Source organism: Glandiceps talaboti, chromosome 14, assembly GCF_964340395.1.
Source record: "Glandiceps talaboti chromosome 14, keGlaTala1.1, whole genome shotgun sequence".
NCBI classification, from domain to species: Eukaryota; Metazoa; Hemichordata; class Enteropneusta; family Spengelidae; genus Glandiceps; species Glandiceps talaboti.
This window is the reverse complement of record NC_135562.1, coordinates 18,524,588-18,543,984: the sequence shown is the minus strand read 5'-3', so window position 1 is coordinate 18,543,984 and position 19,397 is coordinate 18,524,588. Positions and strand designations below refer to the sequence as shown.

The window sequence follows — 19,397 nt, the reverse complement described above, 5'->3', positions numbered from 1 at the left end:
CTATATGTTTCTCTAACCAGACGCCAATTTTGGGTGACAATTAATGCATAAAAACACATTTTGTCAAGACTATAAACATCGTTATAGAGCTCACCCACACCAAGACAGGTGGTTCACATCGATCAATGAATGAATGAATGAATGAATGAATGAATCAATCAATCAATCAATCAATCAATCAATCAATCAATCAATCAATCAATCAATCAATCAATCAATCAATCAATCAATCAATCAATCAATCAATCAATCAATCAATCAATCAATCAATCAATCAATCAATCAATCAAATTTTCTATAGCACCGATTTCCAGAGCAATCTTCTCTCCAGTAGCGCTGAATGGCTAAAGTACACCATGGGCTCTCGTGAACAAATAAGTCGTCGGCTTTGATTTGAATCAATCCAGGCTGGAGGCTTGGCGAATGTCAAATGGCAAAGAGGTCCATAGTTTGGGAGCGACATATGAGCTAGAATGAGCGACCTCCATAAGTTACTTGTCTGCAATTTGTTGTTGCAAGCAGATTCTTGTTAGTAGAACGTAGAGTGTGACTCGGTGTGTATGGCTGGAGATGATCACAAATGCACACTAGAGTTAAGCCATGAAGAGCTTTAAATGTTAACGGTAGAATATTTGTAATCAATCCTAGAACAAACTGGTAACAATCGATGTTGTAACGTTGAATGCAATCAACAAAATAACGACAACCACCTCAAGACATTATTCCTGTAGTGTCCACATGCTTACAAATTATGTATTTCTCATTTCAGACCTTTCAGCAATATGAAAGTAGGTATAAAGCTGTACTGAAACGTTCCCAATATAAAGACCTCCGCTACCACCCGTGGCATGGACTAGGCTATGATGCTGTTTGGGCCATTGCATTGGCGTTGAATACCAGCGTCGAGCAACTCTCCAATATTGTAAGGACTCACTATTGTTTTACCAGTGACGACCTATTTTAAATATTAAAGTCTTATTCGACCCCCGTGTTGTGCACATTCTTGTGCAATTATTACTAATCAATGTTTAGAACATTATTAGCTTGGACTTTCCCCTTCATGTTCTTTGAAATGGTATAATATGTTTCCAATTAATATACAAGAGTCTAGTGTTTTTCTGAAAATGGGAAATCACGCTTAGTAACCTTTCTCTAGGTGTTTAATTCTTCAAACGAGACACGCCCATCTGTCCTAGAAGACTTTACATATGAGAACCGTGACATGGCACAAATCATACTTGGAGCTCTCCGTAACACGTCATTCCATGGAGTGTCAGTAAGTATGTCAGAGGAACTTGTCAACTATTTTTGTCAATGCAAATAATTCGTGTAGGGGAGGGATGGGGGAGGGGAGGAAAGAGGGATTAAGTAGTTTACTATAACATTTTTGTTTATTTTATTGTTTATTTTCGTTTCGTTTAAAATGACTTTTTGCTAACATATTGTTTACAGCAACTCGTCGAATGACGAGTGCGTTTGTTGTTAAATATTCTTTCATTATCATTACTCATTAGTCAATTGCAAACAAACAATGTGAAATTTTTTTCATTGAAGATTCGTAATAATCATTCACCAATTGTGTCATGTTGATTATAAAATTCAACTATCCATTCGTTTCAGCTCCATGAACACGAAAACATCTCAATGTAAGACTTCTGTACAAAGGGATCGCCTAGTGGACGTTGTACGTTTACTTTCTTTCCACACCCGGTCTCTCGTGATTCTTTTATAGTTAATGTTACCACACGTACTTAGTAGATATCTAAAATACATATAAAATTATAATTTACTTCGCAGGGCTACGTTCGGTTTGACAGCCGAGGAGATAGAATGGGGAATTTTGAAATTCGTCAGATACAAGGTACATGCGAACTAATATCCTTTTGTTGCACAGAATGACATCCGCTTTGCTCTAATTTGCGTTTGTAAACTACAGCCTTTCATTTGTCACAAAAAATGTATGTTATAGAGCAATTTTGATAATGTCTCTTTCATTTGAAGACTTTATTTAAATAGTGTGATTATTCTTGTAACCTGTGAAGTAACTAAGGCAATCAGCAATGTTTTTTATTTACCCACAGAGGTAAAACAGTATTTGGCAACCATATTGGATCCTGAAATGGATACATTTTGATATCATTTTGACCTCTTTTTCAAACATTTGTATAGTGTGAACCGGGAATTGGTTTCTTGAACAAAGTAACAGAAAAAGTTTACTTAGTTTATTTCCGAGGCACATTTTAAGTTAACAATTTTAAAATATCTTGCACTTCACTGTAGTATTATGGACAATAAATGACCAAGGTTATTTATACATAAAGAATGAATAATGGAGCAAGAATTTGACATTTTATAAAATATTTTTTTTTCAGATGGAAAATCCGTCTCAATAGGCATAGCTGATACCGAGGTCAATATCACAATTACGCATGCATTTCAATGGCAAGGTGAGATGTTTATTGTTTTTTAAATAATTCCCCGGGGTGTAACAGGCTTTTGCATATAGTGATGTGGTATATTGCTATTTCATTATTCAGTAAATTAATATTTACAAAGAAATTCCAAAATATAGGAAAACAAACGATAGTTCTGAGAGGAAGTTGTCGATTGGCCTATGAATCTCGATATCTGTATAATGTAAATATTGGTACCCTTCTAATTCGAAACTGTACAACACGATGAAAGAGGCAACGTCAACAACTTTATAACGAGTGATATACTATATCTCACAGAATGAAAGTACTTTTGCAGCGATAAGTTTTAATATAATAAGTGTATGATCTGTTAGAAATATTTTATGGCGGGATTCAACCTACCTACATGATCTGTTGCACTATGTCTGCACTTCGGAAGCGCTTATGCCATTGGCCTAAGGTAATGATGTTGTGTAAACATTGGACGCTTCAGTCGCTTTAAAAATCCCATCGGATATCAGTGTTCAGCACGTGCGACATTTAGTTATGTAGGTGCTCAGTGGTACGGACATGGCGACCATGATGTTTGCGGACGACATCGACCCAGCTACAGACTACCAATATACTATTCTCAGTCAGGGCCACTTGGCCTCTTGCCGTCATTATATAATATATCGTATTTCAGCACCGTTATTTTGATGTCTAGACCAATTTATATTTCTAGATTTGCACCAACAATCTCGTCTAAAAAATATAGTTATGTTCCTTGACCATATGTGATTTTAACGTTTGTCAAACTATATCCAAAGGGTGCTACGCACTTTCTCGAAAACATAAGGTTTTGCTTGGGGATAGTTACTGCATAAAGACAGCGATTTTATTCAATAGATGGCCTTCCTCCAGCGGATGGAGAACAGTTGCATTACAAGACTCTGTACGTACACGATGGACTACTTATCTCAGCTACAGTGTTTGCATCGTTTGGAATCTTACTTGATATCTTCTTTCTCTGCCTCAACATCATCAAACGAAACCATGGGTATGTTTGTAGGTTTTACCAACTTTTACTATCATATCAAGTAAGATTATTGTATACAATGATGCAACGACCAGAGATTTTTTCTAGAAAGTCTTACAGGGAATTGAATCCCAGAATGACCGAACACAGTGGGCAAGTGCATGGCTTCTAGATCTTTCCAAGACTAACAATGTCTTTATTACAAAGAATAATCTTGCAAAATTTCAACCGGTCATTATAATTATCATTTATACCATACATAAGCAGAAAATATGGGATATATACCCTGGTTGCTCGACGCCACGACAACGCGCGCCTATGTCATGACAACACTGGTTCTGCTGTGTTTGAAATGTGAGTCAAAACGTTCAAACTCACAAATATTTCTCTCAATTTTTCTTTGATATTTCTGGCGCTGGTTTAATTATGCTATTCTCCAACATTTTTCTTCTTTCAGCTGGAAAATACTCGTGACCTATAGGGTTGTCACTACGAGTCACAGAGACCCCTTAGATCACTCGTATTTTTCTTGGCTGAACAAAGAAGATTATTGGGGAATAACATCTAAATATATAGCCAGTTGTGTATTGGTATCGTGTTCGCCTAATGCGTCCACTCATTAAAGTCCTTTATATTAACCGTTATTACCCTACTAAATAGCTAACACTCCTATGCAATTTTAAGAAACTGTAGTAACTTGTTACTATTTCTGTAGATTCATCAAGTTATCTTCTCCCAGGATGAATACTATTACTTTATTCGGTGCTTTGTTGGTGTATGTATCAATCATTCCATTTGGTTTAATGAGCTCTCGTTACTTAAACACTGACAACCAACGTACAACTTCATGTCTGGTGAGTAGTAAATGATACAAGTCAGAATATATTGCGTATATTACTGAGCACAATTGTACTTGAATACATTGATCCAGTCTGTAAATGCTTCTGTTATTGGTAATTTCTCCGAGTATAGATTTTCCTCTCTGAACAGGTGGTCAGGGGGATTTTTTGAGTTTTCACCTTTCACTGTAAAATCAAACAGTTAATCTATTGCAATGCAATTTTCATAAGTGCCTTCCAAGGTGTAATTATTTAATTTTAAAATAGTTTACATATGGCCATTGGCCTTTTGTGTGTATGAACAAAGCAATACAACTTTACACTTATACCATTCCAAGAGTACAGCACGATTTCACATGATAATAGCTTCTGGATTCAGTATTAAGTTCACGATGAAGGTATTTGTTTATAACAAAGCGGTACTATAAACTATGCTTCTCTAACCTGATCGTACATTTAAACAGAAATACCAATTGTTGTTTGTTTCAGGTTGGGAAATGGTTTCTATCAATTGGCTTTACATTAGGATTTGGACCCATGTTTGCTAAAACGTGGCGCATTCATAAGCTTTTTATGAAATTTGAAGTTCGAAAAGAGGTGAGTTATTACAAAAGGAACATGCCTTCATATCTTAGTATGAGATATTCAAAACTGCTGTTTCGTTGTTTATGAAATGCATAGGCACTTTTAGTGAACAATGTAAATCATCACAGTCATAGGGCTAGTAATATATGCAGGGTTCCAACACCGGAATACTTTTCAATAAAGCCACTAAACAGCCCTTGGATATTCGATTCATTCCACCTAGAAAGACACAATATACACTTTAAAAGTCAGTAATAAGATAGCATTCTGTATGTGACACTCATAACACTTTTCATAAACAAAACGAACTGAGTTACCTTTGTCTTTATACCTGTAATAACCGACAGGTCATATTTTGAGTTCCCCATCGTCGTATAAAAATAAAGACAAGTATTTTTTTTTAAATATTCAGCTGTTGTCAATATATATATATATATGTATGTATGTATGTATGTATGTATGTATGTATGTATGTATGTATGTATCTCAAAAATTGAGTCGTTTGTGCAGTTAAGTCTCTTTATACGGTGACCTGAATTGAACAATGAAAATTATCAGGAATACACACCTAAATTATGTATTAATGTCTAACTAATGTCCAATAAAACAAAGAAGCTACAACTGAAAATAAAGTGTATTTTATTTTATTTTACAGCCAATGCACGATAAACATTTGATAATATTTGTCCTTATGCTACTGTTGGTTGATATTATTGTCTTAACTACTTGGCAACTGGTTGATCCCAGCACAACGCGTCTTATTGAGGTGTCTACGGAAGTAAGTATATCATTTTATAAGTAAAGCATTGCTCCATGTAAACCATGTGATTGATAAACGTATGTATGTATGTATGTATGTATGTATGTATGTATGTATGTATGTAAGTATGTATGTATGTATGTATGTATGTATGTATTTATTTGTTTCAGTTTGTTTCCAATCATTGACGTTGTGTTTAATGTGTTATGCATGCCTGTATAATGTACAGTCGATGAAATGTCGTTTTAATACGGAAAGGCCCCCACAATATACGTCGGAAACCTACTACAAAACCAGTGTATTGAACACAATCGACAGTTGTGTGGAACTCCTCTATAAAATATTAATGTGTCTTCTGTACACTGTAAATTGACAGATTATGCAAAGATCAGTGAAAGGAATTGTGGAAATCCATTCGTGTAGCTCTGAGCACATTTGGTGGTGGGTCGGTGCTGTCTGCGGACAGAAAGGACTACTACTGATATTTGGTTGCTTTCTTGCACACGAAACAAGAAATATACAAGTTGAAGGTTTAAATGATGCAAGGTTTGTGATCATAAGTCTCGTGATATTTTAAAACATTGTTCACGTTCTTATGGCATATTCAAATACTAGAAGTAAATTGTTCTAAGGAAAATGTTAAGTGTGTGTGTGTGTACTTTTATTTTACTTTCCTTCTGAAAGTTAGTTGCGTCCTGTCTTCGATTTGAAATGTAGAAAAATGTACGTGCCATGGACAAGACTATTTTCATGGTCCATATCAGATAACACTTATGTATTACTTTTGTATTCATGTTTTATATTTGTATCATATGTATGTTATTTAAAAGTGTAGCTTATTTTATAATCTGGTGAAATAAATTTCATTTATTCATTTATTCATTCATTCAATATACTACCAAGCAAGGTTACATAATTTTATTGAAATTAATATATATTTGGTTGTTTACACAAAGAGCTATCGTTACATTGTTAGTATATTTTGGCTATTTAGACAAAGAGCTATCTATCTATTATTAGTAATATATTGCTTTTGGTATTTTCAACAGACAAATTGGTATATCTATCTATAACATCATGATGGCCAGCTTAGTAATCATAATCCTAAACTTGGTACTTCATGATATGCCAACTCTCAGCTACCTGTTTACAAGTCTACCGATATTTCTATGCACCACTATCACCTTATGCATGATGTTTGTGAAAAAGGTAAGATGAAGGAGTATATTTTAGAGAAGAATTTCCAGCAAAACAATCTACGTTTTCCAATAATGTATGACATTATATATTATATTAAAATATATTATATTATATTATATTATATTATATTATATTATATTATATATTATATTATGTTATGTTATGTTATGTTATGTTATGTCATGTTATGTTATGTTATGTTATATTATATTATATTAGAACATGACATGATATGGATTGTATGTACTAATTTCAATGTTAATTTATCAGGTCGAGCTTGACTACAATGAAATGTATGAACACATTCCAACGGGATTTTTGTAATTGTTGACAAATTTCATTACTTCCATATACACATTATACACGAACTGACACGTGTGAAGTACGAATAGTGAAGATACTAGTACTTTAATGTAATCGTAAGTGACTTGTTTACCTTTAGGTTAACATTCTTATTGTTACCATTGAAGGATCAAAATTGGGCTTGATATTGTATCTTTCTTTATTTTCATGATTGTCTTTTTGAATTGTCTGGTAAACAGGTCGTTGTTGTTTGGCGGGATCCATCTGGTAAGCAATTCCACAAAAGGCGGACTAGTGAAGGATTATCACCACAGAAAAGGAATGTCGGCTACATCGAAGAAGATAGTACACAGGGTGATGTTGAAAGTTCAAACGTGTAGATTGGTAACAATTCTTTTACAATTGTGTTCCCAGTTGCTCAGACCAACCTGATGTAATATTTACAGGCACACAACTCAGCACAGGCAGCTTATTACCAATTGCATCAGTGTTGTAAAATGATACAATTACTAAGCAGAACCATACTGTAAAAGGCCACTCGAGACTAGTGTTATTCATAATCGTTGTCGGGTGAGTTCCTAGAAAAATAAAATTAATCGGTAAAGTTTTCAAATTTCTTGTAATTAAATGCTGTAAGTGACATGAACGCAACCGAAATGTCATGGTCTTTAAGGCAAAGCTTCCCAATGATAATACGAAATATAAGAAGTAATTGTTTTTTGTTAGTTTGCCAACTTGTGTCATCTGACATGTCGCAATCAATGCGTAAACTATTCCATCCTAATTCAAGTTCAGACTATCACGTTGAATCTGCCTTATGATGTCAGTGTTCCATTGCGTTTTTCTTGCTAACAAGCAATATTTTGTAGCGTTGGACCCAGAGACAAGAACAGAACCGAAATGTTATAAGACTTGAAGGGAAATCTCATCAATAATAACGTTGTATGAGCGGTTTTTAGTGGCTCACTGAAAACCGTCCCTATATAGCTAATGGAGCATTCCATTAGGACGCCCTCAATGGAGAGGAAACTTAGCTACTGGTATATAATCCAGTACACTAAGATATCCCGTAGGACTGGACTGATGATAAGCGAGTATATGGTAAACAACGGAAAACTGTATATTCGCAGCCACACTACAAGGAAGACGATTGTTCTGCCAGACGCGTCAGAACAGGTAGGACGATAATTGTTGGTAGTAATTACAACAATAACACCGTTGGTATGAAAAGTCTCTACTAAGATATATATTATCATGGTGTTGATTTCGAAAATGTAAGGCTCAAATCTTCAATCATCGATGAAACCTTGATTTCTTAGTAGAGACTTTTTAACAAGACCAGAATTGGATCTCCATTGTTACTCATCTAAAAGATAGTCTGCCAAGAAATTTTCATCAAAATCCGTTCACAATCTTTTGAGACATCTTGTTAATGTAAGATTCAACAGTCGTCCAATTTACACGCCCATCTCAGGTTTCCCACGCTACGAAAGAAACATACTTCTGACACTCAAACGAAACATTGCTTCTGAGTATGACAATTGCAATGGAACGCTGTCATCAGGCAAAATAAGCCAGATTCAACGTGATGGTCTGAACTTGGGATGGATAACAGCTTATGTAGTGATTGCGACATGACAAAGAATAGTCTCTGTACATTTTGTGAACAAACAGAAAAAACTCTGTTACACCTTTTTATTGAGAGTGATAGTTTCAGGTGTGTCTGGAATAGCTCTACCTCGTTGTGGGGTTCTTTTACTGGAGCCCCACAAAATTTATCAGCTAAACAAATTTTGTTAGGTGACACTGCCTTCTCATTACTCCTAAATCATTTGTTACTGATTGTAAAGAAAACAATTTTTGACTGCAAACTTAAGAAAACTATACCATCCTTAAACTTAGTTATTTTGAATATTAAAATGACAATGAAGACTGAGCTGTATATTTCCAAAATAAATGACAGATATGGAAAAGCTATTGACAAATGGTCAGGCCTCACAGTGTAAATCATTTCCCCATCCCTGTCAAAGTACATGTACTACTGTATTTCCCGCATTTCAGTTTCTGTACTCCTTTTAAATAGACTTGTAAAGTTTTAGAGAACCCGCTAATAAAAATAATTTAACAAAAATGTTTGCAAACAAACAAAAACAAACTTACGCATGCGTATTGGATGAACGCTGAACTATAAACACTGACTTCCGGTATATGTAGGGAGCAGTCATTATTTACGACCGGGGTTGGCGGGGGGAGGGGGGAGGGGGATTTGCTTCGAAAATCCAAAAAAAATGAGTGACCCTGGCTAGAAATTTTTCGTAACCCCCCTCCATGACACAATTTATTTTTCATAACCCAACCACCACCACCACCACCACCACCATTTTATCATAACTCATTAACTGCTAATGGTGCTACAAACATTATACAAATTGAGGTTGAGTGTTCCATTAAACACCACATACAGACACACTCACACACATGTATACATATGCATACATACGTGCGTACATATATACGTACGTAGTACATACATACCTACAAATTGAGGTTGAGTGTTCCGTTAAAATACCACATGCACACACACTCACACACGTTATTTTATTGTTGTTTCATTGTATATCATCTGTATATCATTGACCATAAATTATGTTCTTGTATGACATAATTTCGTGTCAAATAAATATACTCTACTATACATACATACATACATACATACATACATACAATATCAAACTTTGCATTTTGAATTTCCTTATAACGTTATGGATCTAGTATATTTCAAGAGGAAGGGGTGACAATGAATGTAGCTTCCCAAAGTAGTACTATAGGTAATTTTTTACATTAGGTGGTATTACTTGAATCAAAGTTTGAGGGAGCCAAGTGGGGGTTGGTACAGGATTTTAACATCTTAAATTTTGAGTAACCTCCCCCCCCCCCGACTTTCGCTCCCCAATTTTTGTGTAACCGCCCCTTTCACTTCCCATTTTTTGAGTGACCCCCGCCCTAAAATCCTCTGAACCCCCCCCCCCCCCCGTTCGTAAATAATGACGGCTCCCGTAATGACTATTTCCTATCCGATTTGATCACCGAAACCATTGCAAAATACATAGTTAACCATGTTTAACTGACTCATTTTCGAACCATGACATTAATCATGCCAAAAAACATCGCTGAGAGTTATTTTCCGATATGGATTTTTCCGCGTTTAAAACGTTGGTGATGTCATCAGGAAATGCTTTTCAAGATGGCTGGTAAGATAGGCGAACGTAATTATGGGGCTTCCTTTTAATATTATATTTCAAGGAAATTTCTTTCCCATGCTTTTAGGATCTATATTCTATTTGAAAAAATATTTTGACTTAAAGGTGATTCAAAATGCTCACATTCACTATTGCTATTTTGCTAGACGACATGTTTGTGAAATGTATACTGGTTTTAAAACTTTAAAAAAGCGTCACTCTGAAAACATTAATGTATTTTTTCACAATGCTGTTGAGTTTTATTCACCTGTTGACTACGCTCGTCACAGGCTATGTGCTAACGATGTCCCTTTATGACGTCACAAAATCCTGTGGTCTAGGTGGGACCGGAAATACCCGAAAACTCTCGGAACTGACTGAAAAAAGGTCATTTTAAGGTGTTTGCAGACGCTTTTTTAAAGTTTTAAAACCAGAATACGTTTCACAAACATGTCGTCCAGCAAAATAGCAATAGTGATTGTGAGCATTTTGAATCACCTTTAAAGGTAACATTAACTTCACATAGTTGAGGCCACGGTTGAAAGCAAGATTTTACATAATATCACTGAATGTTGTCGGCACTCACAATCAGTATAGTCGACACCATAGATATGTCAATTGACGAGGGAAATCTATAATCTTCCCGCCTGATTGACGTAGATCTGGATAGCAAATCTTCGCTTTCTTAATTTTCAGGTCTAGGCGTCGTGAGGATAGTTTGTATAATACCGTTAAACGTGCGTTTCCCAAGCGTAACAAGAATGAACCGCTGATTTTCCACGAGCTTTATAGCATAGAATTATAGAGTAAACATCGGTGAACAAGAATGGAATGGATTCACACAGTGAGATTAAGTGATTTCCAGGCTGTCTTTTCTTCTGCCCCGGCTTCCTTAACGACAACAAAAATAATCCGTCTATAATTGTTCATATAACTGTTTAGCACGTCGTTCACATCCGGATGTTTGAGGCCTAGTGGAGCAGCTGAGTGTATGTTCTTTCCGGTCTCTGTCGGTTCTTCTGGGAAGTAAGTGCATAATAAACAAAACGTATTTTTTTTATGATACACAGTAGCCTTTCAAGTTAAAATTCATATAACCCAAAGTGGTAAACGTTTTTATTGGTACAAACATACTAAACTTAATAAGTGGCATGGTGTGACGTGACGGTTTAAAAAAACAAAATAATAACCACGACTATTTCGTTCCTGATTCGCGCTGGTGAGTTGATGATGATGTGTGTGGTCACTAGAATACTCTCATCCATTAGAAGTTTAACAAGAAGGTCAAAATGGCAAATATATATATATATATATATATATATATATATATATATATATATATATATATATATATATATATATATATATATATATATATATATATATATATATATATATATATATATATATATATATATATATATATATATATATATATATATATATATATATATATATATATATAGACACAGGAAACCTGACTAGTAACTTATCTCGACCAAGTGCTTACATGTAACTGGATATATTTATATTAAACGAGGCAACCTCACTGATATCGTATATAATACAAGAAGGTCGTTGTCTGACGACAAATGGGTTACTGTTATCTTTTATATAGCTAAAGGTGCCTTCAGTAATGACAGGCGGATGGGGGGAGGGGTCACATTTTACAAACAGGTTCTCAGGGAAGGGCAATATTTTAGCAAATGGGAAAATGGGAGTGTCACATTTTACCTCCCGAAAGAAGAGGTTATGTTATGCTTTTGTCTGTCTGTCTGTCTGTCTGTCTGTCTGTCTGTCTGTCTGTCTGTCTGACTGTCTGTCTGTCTGTCTGTGTCTGTCTGTTGAAGTTGTCTTCAAAAGGCCGACCTTATAGCACAGTGATTTTGATGAGTTGTCCTATGAATTTTCGTTGTGATATTTGTCTGTTGATGTGTTCGAAGCAATTTGTTTGTGCCATGCACATCATGTTATAGGTAAACTCACAGGGAGCAACGAACATGTGATTGATTAATTGATTGATTAATCGATCGATCAATCGAGCGATTTATTGATTATTTGATTGAATGATTGATTGATTGATTGAATGATTAATTTGGCGAAATAAAACTAATTTTGTGTGCTATTGGTCAATAGACCAATTGATTTTTGTGGTGATGTAGAACTTTTTTTCTACTTTCCCTGACTACTTTTCCCTCTGTAATTCACTCTTTATTGACTACATAATGGCATGTTGTCTATTCTTCTCCTCTTATCTAAATCACAATACCCATAATTGTATAGTTAACAAGAGATCAGTTACATTAATACTTTACTTTATCTCTTATCTTCTGGCAGATTATTACACCGAACAAACACTCAGCCGTGCACAAATTAGTATAAAGATAATCAATCAAATATTCATCGATCAATTAATCAATTACATGCTTGCTGCTCCCTGTGGTCAGTTTAATGCAACCTGTACTGGACAGATGTTCTTGCTCATCAGTTCTTTTTACACATGTTTCAAGTTGTCGATGATGTCCAGGCGAGCATTATTCGATTTGAATTGGTTCGTATTTCTTACACTTGCAGGGATTCTCCACCATAAGTTTACAATTGTATGGGGTTTGGGGGGGGGGTTGTGTTATTTATCAACCATAGCAATGAGCGTCCTATGAAGTTTGCAGACGTAGACTTTAATTTTAATGAGTAATTTGAATTAATTAATGACCTTCAGTTAATAAGTTATATCTTTGGAATGTACGCTTCAAATTCCCCATAATTTGGCAACCATGAAAAAGCACACATAGATCACCTGAAGCCTGTTGGTATAGTTTTTGAAGGCGTGATCGTTCGTTGTACACGAAATCACGTCATCGCAAAATATCGTTTTAACGGATGTGATGGAATATTGTTAATAAAACCATTCATGGGCACTATATGAATACTGTACAGATGGACACTATACAACATAAGTATCGAACATTATAACAGTATCCGTCATTTAATACCAAGTTAACTCTAATGGACAGCGGCCTCTTGCATGCATTAGTTGTCATTCTATGACATCGTTGTTATTGTACATTTTATCTAGTTCCGCTATGTTCTTATTAAAGTGAGTTCGTTATGTCTGTCGCACATCATGCCCACATGGTATCAGAAGTGACTAGTTTTGTTCTGGTACATATGTAATAATAATACAACCCCCATGTAACGTGAGTTCGAAAATGATTACTTAGTAGTATTTGCACTATGCTTGCATGCATGTAGCGTTTTCTGCTGCACTTTCAATCGCTACGCTCGTGACAGTACTTACGCGGTTGCAGAGAACACTGGAGGCATTCGTGTAAATACCCGGATTACACCATACGTATTTAATGTCTGCATACATAAGGCACTTTTGACATTTTTATTTAGAGAAGAAACGGTATTGTATTCATTCATTCATTCATTCACTCATTCATTCATTCATTCATTCAATCTTTCGATTCTATCTGAAATTGCAGTTTCTTATTGGTTTCTGAGTTGTATCAAACAGAGCCGATGAATGTAGCTTGAAACATTTATAAATATGTAGAATGTATGCGCCACTAGCGTTCTCTGTATATAAGGGAGTCTTCAGTAATTACGAAGTGTGTGTGTGTGTGGGGGGGCATATACACATCCCCTGGGTGCAGGTGAATCAAAGCGTACGTTGAAGTCAGCACAAAGCACCCCAGCACGCTTGGAAGTGAATACACGTCAACTGAGACTACTTTTGTCAGAACACGCTTGGAAACCGTAATACCAATGTCTACTAAGCTGGGTATGCTCTTGACAAGTTATATGACATGGGTCATGAACCGGTAGAAGAATTTGACTCGAGTGTTACATGCAATTATGGATGATTTGAATTGTATACGTTCACCCGTCTTTGCCAGTTTAGGCATTTTATTTTGCGGAATGACCTTGAAAATTAAAATAGAGAAAGTGGCTCCACACAATGAATATTAAACTTCTGCGTGGGCGATCGAGATGTGTGTTTGTCGTGTCTGTTCTGCTTTGCCGATGATGTAATGAAATAGTCATGGCAATACGAAGCCAGATCTCTTTTAATTACGGAGGTAGAGTGATTCTCCTTCAGAGCGCTGTATTTTTTTGGTGACTCCCTGCAAGAAAATAAATAAAATAAGTAGCTTCTCCCCAGATTTCTTTTTTTTCATGAACACCCACCCCTCTAAAAAGCAAACAAAAAATCTAACTTAAAGTGCTACAGTAATTAACGTTCCACTCAAAACAAATATTTAGTACTGAAAAGACAGTAAGGGATGTACCTTTTCAGTTATTATATGCAATTACCAATATACAACGAGGTCAAAATACATTCTCACTGGAGAGAATAGGAACATTTAAATCTGAATTGGTTCTCCTTAGTAATACTTGTATTCATGTCTAACTAGTAGATACACTGTTTGGAAAGTGTTGGTATGATTCAGTGAATATCTAATGAAGGACATACGCCTGTAGCTGGATTAATGACACCAGTTGTCATCTGAGTCGATACCTTCACTAGTTTCATACAAGGCTACATATGTACAGCCATGTGATTCCATTTTGATGTAGTCTTTATATGGGTCTGCTATCGTTTCAGAGACTGATTTGATCATCTCAAGGATTATGGGCGACATTTACCAAAAACAGACTCCTACAAAATGGTTGTGCCTCAGCATAATCTTCGCATTTTACATCACAAGTACTAATGGTAATACCAAAACAAAGCTGACACTACTTGGCTTTGTGCCAGTAGAAAATACATCGGCTTGGTCCAGTGGGGGAATTATTCCAGCGATTGAAATGGCTTTAGATGACGTCAACAACAGCTCTGAAATCCTGAGTGACTATGAGTTAACGTGGCAATGGGTTGATGATAAGGTAAGACACCTGACATTTCCATTGTGCATATATATATATATATATATATATATATATATATATATACATACTATCACAAGCTTAAGGATTAAAAGGTTTTAAAGTACATTTATTACACTATTAGAAATCGTCGTCAAGCTTCTTTTTTTCTTTTTTTTTTTTAGAAATGCTGAAGGTAACATGTACTCCTGAGTATTTTTAAGGACACTTATGAAAATTAATTTACTTCCTTACATTTCAGTAAAAATAACATTTGAATGTGCATTTTACATATTTATAGCTTTTTACCTCGTTCGATATATTTCCTATTTAAGAAAAGTAATATTTCGACTTGCAACTATTTTTTAAACATATTTTAAGTGTATTTATCATAAGCCTAGTCAAATGATTTTATTGCAAAAATATTATATTTTCATTGAAATATCTCTTTTCTTATAATTTCATTTTCATGAAAACGTGTCAAGATGTAGACGTTATCATGTACTTCTTGAGATTAGAACAAAAATTATTTGGTTGCCACGTTTGTGTTTGTGCTAATCAATGAATTGTGTATCAACCCTGTCATTCCAGAGTCTCATTCTGTATTCTCTCAATCTCACCATTTGAGGGCAACATACCACAGTAAAGCAACTGTGCCCTTTTCTCGCACAATGGTCAAAGAAAAGTTTGTAATAACTCATTCACATTTATCCAAGGGCTATTTATGTGACATATTAAGGTCACACTTACTGTCAGGAGTCTGCATGTAAGAATGGTCCAGTTGAACAATAGCTTGGTTGATGTTGCCCATCACTTTTTCATTAAACTTTTTTTAAAACCCATATCGTACTATCTTGCTTTGTTTTTTTTTAATGACCGCCATTTTTACGAGCCGACGACATTTGGAAGAATGTAGTACGAAATCAAATTATGGCAACGTCTCAAAAAAGAACGTAAAATGGTGTGTACTGCGCGACCGGATCACAGTTGCATTGATTTTATTTATACCTATCGGTCATTCTTAAGCTACGAAAATATAGTAGTTCCCGCCGCGTGCGTTCAGGGTTTAGAGCCCTTATTATTATTTGGGTATACAACTTGGCTATGTGATGGGGTCTCTCTCTCTCTCTCTCTCTCCCTCCCTCCCTCCCTCCCTCTCTCTCTCTCTCTCTCTCTCTCTCTCTCTCTCTCTCTCTCTCTCTCTCTCTCTCTCTCTCCATACGTCATATAGGCTTAAAGAATCTGAATTATCTGAATTAATGTACTAGCAATTTTGCCACTCATAATACTTTTATGTTACCTTTCTTATATACAGTGTAACCCAGGATATGCTAGTTATCTTCTATCTGAGCATGTACATATGAAACCTCAGAAGATAGCAATACTTGGTGGTGGTTGTTCCATTTCTACTGCTCCAGTAGCAGCATCCTCACACTACTATAATCTGGTACAGGTAAGATGGTATAGGTTTTTTGAAACGTCACTCCCTGGATTCTACTTTTAGTTAACAAGTGATATCTGAAATGCGGTGGAAACCAGGAGGGTAGAAATAGAAAACAATCTTGCTTGACAACTATCTTACTAACATTGCAGAATGTTATTGTCCGGGTCAACAAAAATGTAATTAACATAAAAATGCGCTACATGTTATCGTCTGGCATGACTGAACAAAGGATATGTCGTGAATGACAGTACATTTCACAATACTGTTCAACTTTTCTGTTTGATACAACCATGCAGAAACAAACAAGAAACTGCATATGCCACACTTTAATAGCAAGAATGCATGTTTTGCTACATTTAGTCTAAATGAAATAAAACATGTAAATGTATTGCAACTCCATTCAGACATTCGGGCGTCATGTGGTTTTCGAGTATCAAACACCCATGTGTAGTTCATTTTACTTAGACAAAATGTAGCAAGAAACTGTACTCATTCAATCTTGCTATCTTAAAATGTAGTATGTCCAGTTTCGTATTGGTTTCTGGGTGGTTGTATCAAACACAAAAACTGAACGGTAATGTGAAATTCGCTGTATATGGTTTGGTGACGATTTATCAAGATAATATTACGTCATGTGGAGAGAAGGTAACATTGTTGGTCAATCTGATTAAAATCCGATGTGATGAAAGCGGCTAAATGCTTTATTTACCTCTATTTCCATCGTTTTGTGTTCTGGGAAGGAGGCGATCACTCGGAACAAAAACAAATTTAATGACACAAAACGATGGAAATAGAGGTAAAACTGTAAGTGATCAATTAAATATAGATTATCACCAACCAGATTTAAACTGAATGCCTTCTGTAATGATAGTCTTGCAATTTCATGATTAATGCAAGGAATTTAGCTCTATACACCTGTGATTTTTTTTCAAGTCCCAGTGAAAGTTAGTTGTCAAAAATGTTGTTCAAATGCCCGCTTCCTATTCTCAACATAGGAAAGCTTGCCGTCCTCGACTTAAGTCGCCTTTCGTGATCCCCTACATACCCGGGATATGTGCACCCGTTTCCATGGCAAATAATAAACGAAATTCAAACCCTCATAACATTGCTATTACGCATCAGAAAGTTTACATACCTCATGGTAAGCATTCTAACAGTTTAACAACTGTTACAGTGAAGCGATAGGTGTTATTGCCCTACTTCGTCACTGGGTAAAGTGTATACATTCTTGTTTCGACCAAGATTGACAGACGCACCATCTGCTCAAAATCCTACAAGTTTCTGCTTCCAACTTTCATCAACTTTGTCTCATATAGATTTTTGTTGCACTAGTGGGTTTTCACCTAAGCACGTATACCAATAGTCTTGCTGCTAGACGTTCGGGCTTTCTTTCGATGCTATAACTAAAAGCGAACGAAGTTCGCATGTGAGGGCCTGCCCGAACATGTTCCATCCTCGATAGCGTTGTTCGGCTGTGTGTCGTATTTTATCGGAAGAACATCCGAGGGCTAGCTGATAGACTAGTATACCAACGGATAACTACGATCCCCTCGTTAATGAAATATATTTTCCCTACAAGGTACCATATGATAAAGTAATGATTTGAAAATCTTGTGTTGTGTTTTTTTTTTCTAAATCGCTCTTTTGTTTGTTTTAGCGACGACCTCTTTTCATCGTAAGAGAGGACGAGGAAGGATCACCGGTTGCGGGCGCTCAGTAGAACTAAATCCTTAACAAATAATCATAGTAAAGCTGGTTTATTAAAAACAACATGAGCGGTTAAAATTGATTTAGAAAAAACACAAAACCAGCTTTTTAAATCATTACTTTATTACTTTGTACCTTGTAGGGAAAATATATTTTCAAAAGCAGGGAAAAAATCAGTAAACAAAAAAATAAATATTTGTAAACAAATATGACTAAGTTCAAGCCCCTATGATTTAAGTATTCATTATTAAAGTGTCGTAAATAAAGATTTTTAAAGCAGCAAGTAATGATTAAGTATGTGTCAGTAAGTAGAATACTTGTGGTTCATTTTAATATACAGTAGAACTACCCCCTACAATGTATTAACTCCGTCTGTGGCTCTTTCATTTTTCCAACAACATGTTTTGATTAACAGTCTTTTCTGTTGTCTATATTTCAGTTAGGCTACTCGACTGTTTCTCCACAATTCTCTGACAAGTCTACGTATCCTTTGTTCTCAAGAACACAGTTATCAGAAATAGTATCTAATAGAGTACGGCTGGCAATATTGGAATACTTTAACTGGAGAAGAGTAGCGATATTATACCAGAATGGCATATTTTTCACAGGGGTACGTAGGAAAGTATACGTACGCAATTCTGCCTACCTAAAGTTGTTATATGATGGCCGTATTTATTCCTATGTTTCTCATGACCCAGAGTCCCTATGAACTGTATGTGTTTTGAACCTGACCAATTAATTAAGCTCTAGCTAGTTGTCTCAGGAAAATACCATATATGCATATACAATATATAGATGGATGGATTGATGGATTGGTGGGTGGGTGGGAGTATGGATGGGTGGATGGATGGACGGATGGATATATATATATATATATATATATATATATATATATATATATATATATATATATATATATATATAGATGAATTGATGAATAGATAGATAGATAGATGGATAGATGTATATATAGAGACAGACAGACATATAGAGATGGTATTAACGCCTGTAAGCTT

General features: G+C 35.4%; 2 protein-coding genes across 5 annotated transcripts in view; both read left to right on the top strand.

Moving 5' to 3' along the window:
- The window catches only part of LOC144446031 (gamma-aminobutyric acid type B receptor subunit 2-like), a 38,951-nt gene that overhangs the window by 6,659 nt on the left and 12,895 nt on the right, over positions 1–19,397 (top strand). For 2 of the 4 annotated variants that reach the window (XM_078135700.1, XM_078135701.1), the window contains exons 8-18: positions 770–922; positions 1,157–1,276; positions 1,798–1,861; positions 2,373–2,447; positions 3,303–3,453; positions 4,148–4,286; positions 4,761–4,868; positions 5,512–5,634; positions 5,993–6,162; positions 6,666–6,825; positions 7,359–9,223. In XM_078135700.1, the coding sequence (XP_077991826.1) occupies positions 770–922; positions 1,157–1,276; positions 1,798–1,861; positions 2,373–2,447; positions 3,303–3,453; positions 4,148–4,286; positions 4,761–4,868; positions 5,512–5,634; positions 5,993–6,162; positions 6,666–6,825; positions 7,359–7,499 (1,404 nt within the window). In that variant the 3' untranslated portion in view covers positions 7,500–9,223. Of the gene's footprint in view, positions 1–769; positions 923–1,156; positions 1,277–1,797; positions 1,862–2,372; positions 2,448–3,302; positions 3,454–4,147; positions 4,287–4,760; positions 4,869–5,511; positions 5,635–5,992; positions 6,163–6,665; positions 6,826–7,358; positions 9,224–19,397 lie in introns of those variants that run through there. The other 2 variants (XM_078135703.1, XM_078135702.1) reach the window with 2 other exon arrangements.
- On the top strand, positions 10,364–19,090 carry LOC144445762 (gamma-aminobutyric acid type B receptor subunit 1-like). The gene is made up of 4 exons (XM_078135403.1): positions 10,364–10,370; positions 14,971–15,251; positions 16,546–16,683; positions 18,821–19,090. Exons 1-4 carry the CDS (start codon positions 10,364–10,366, stop codon positions 19,088–19,090), a joined length of 696 nt encoding a protein of 231 aa, XP_077991529.1.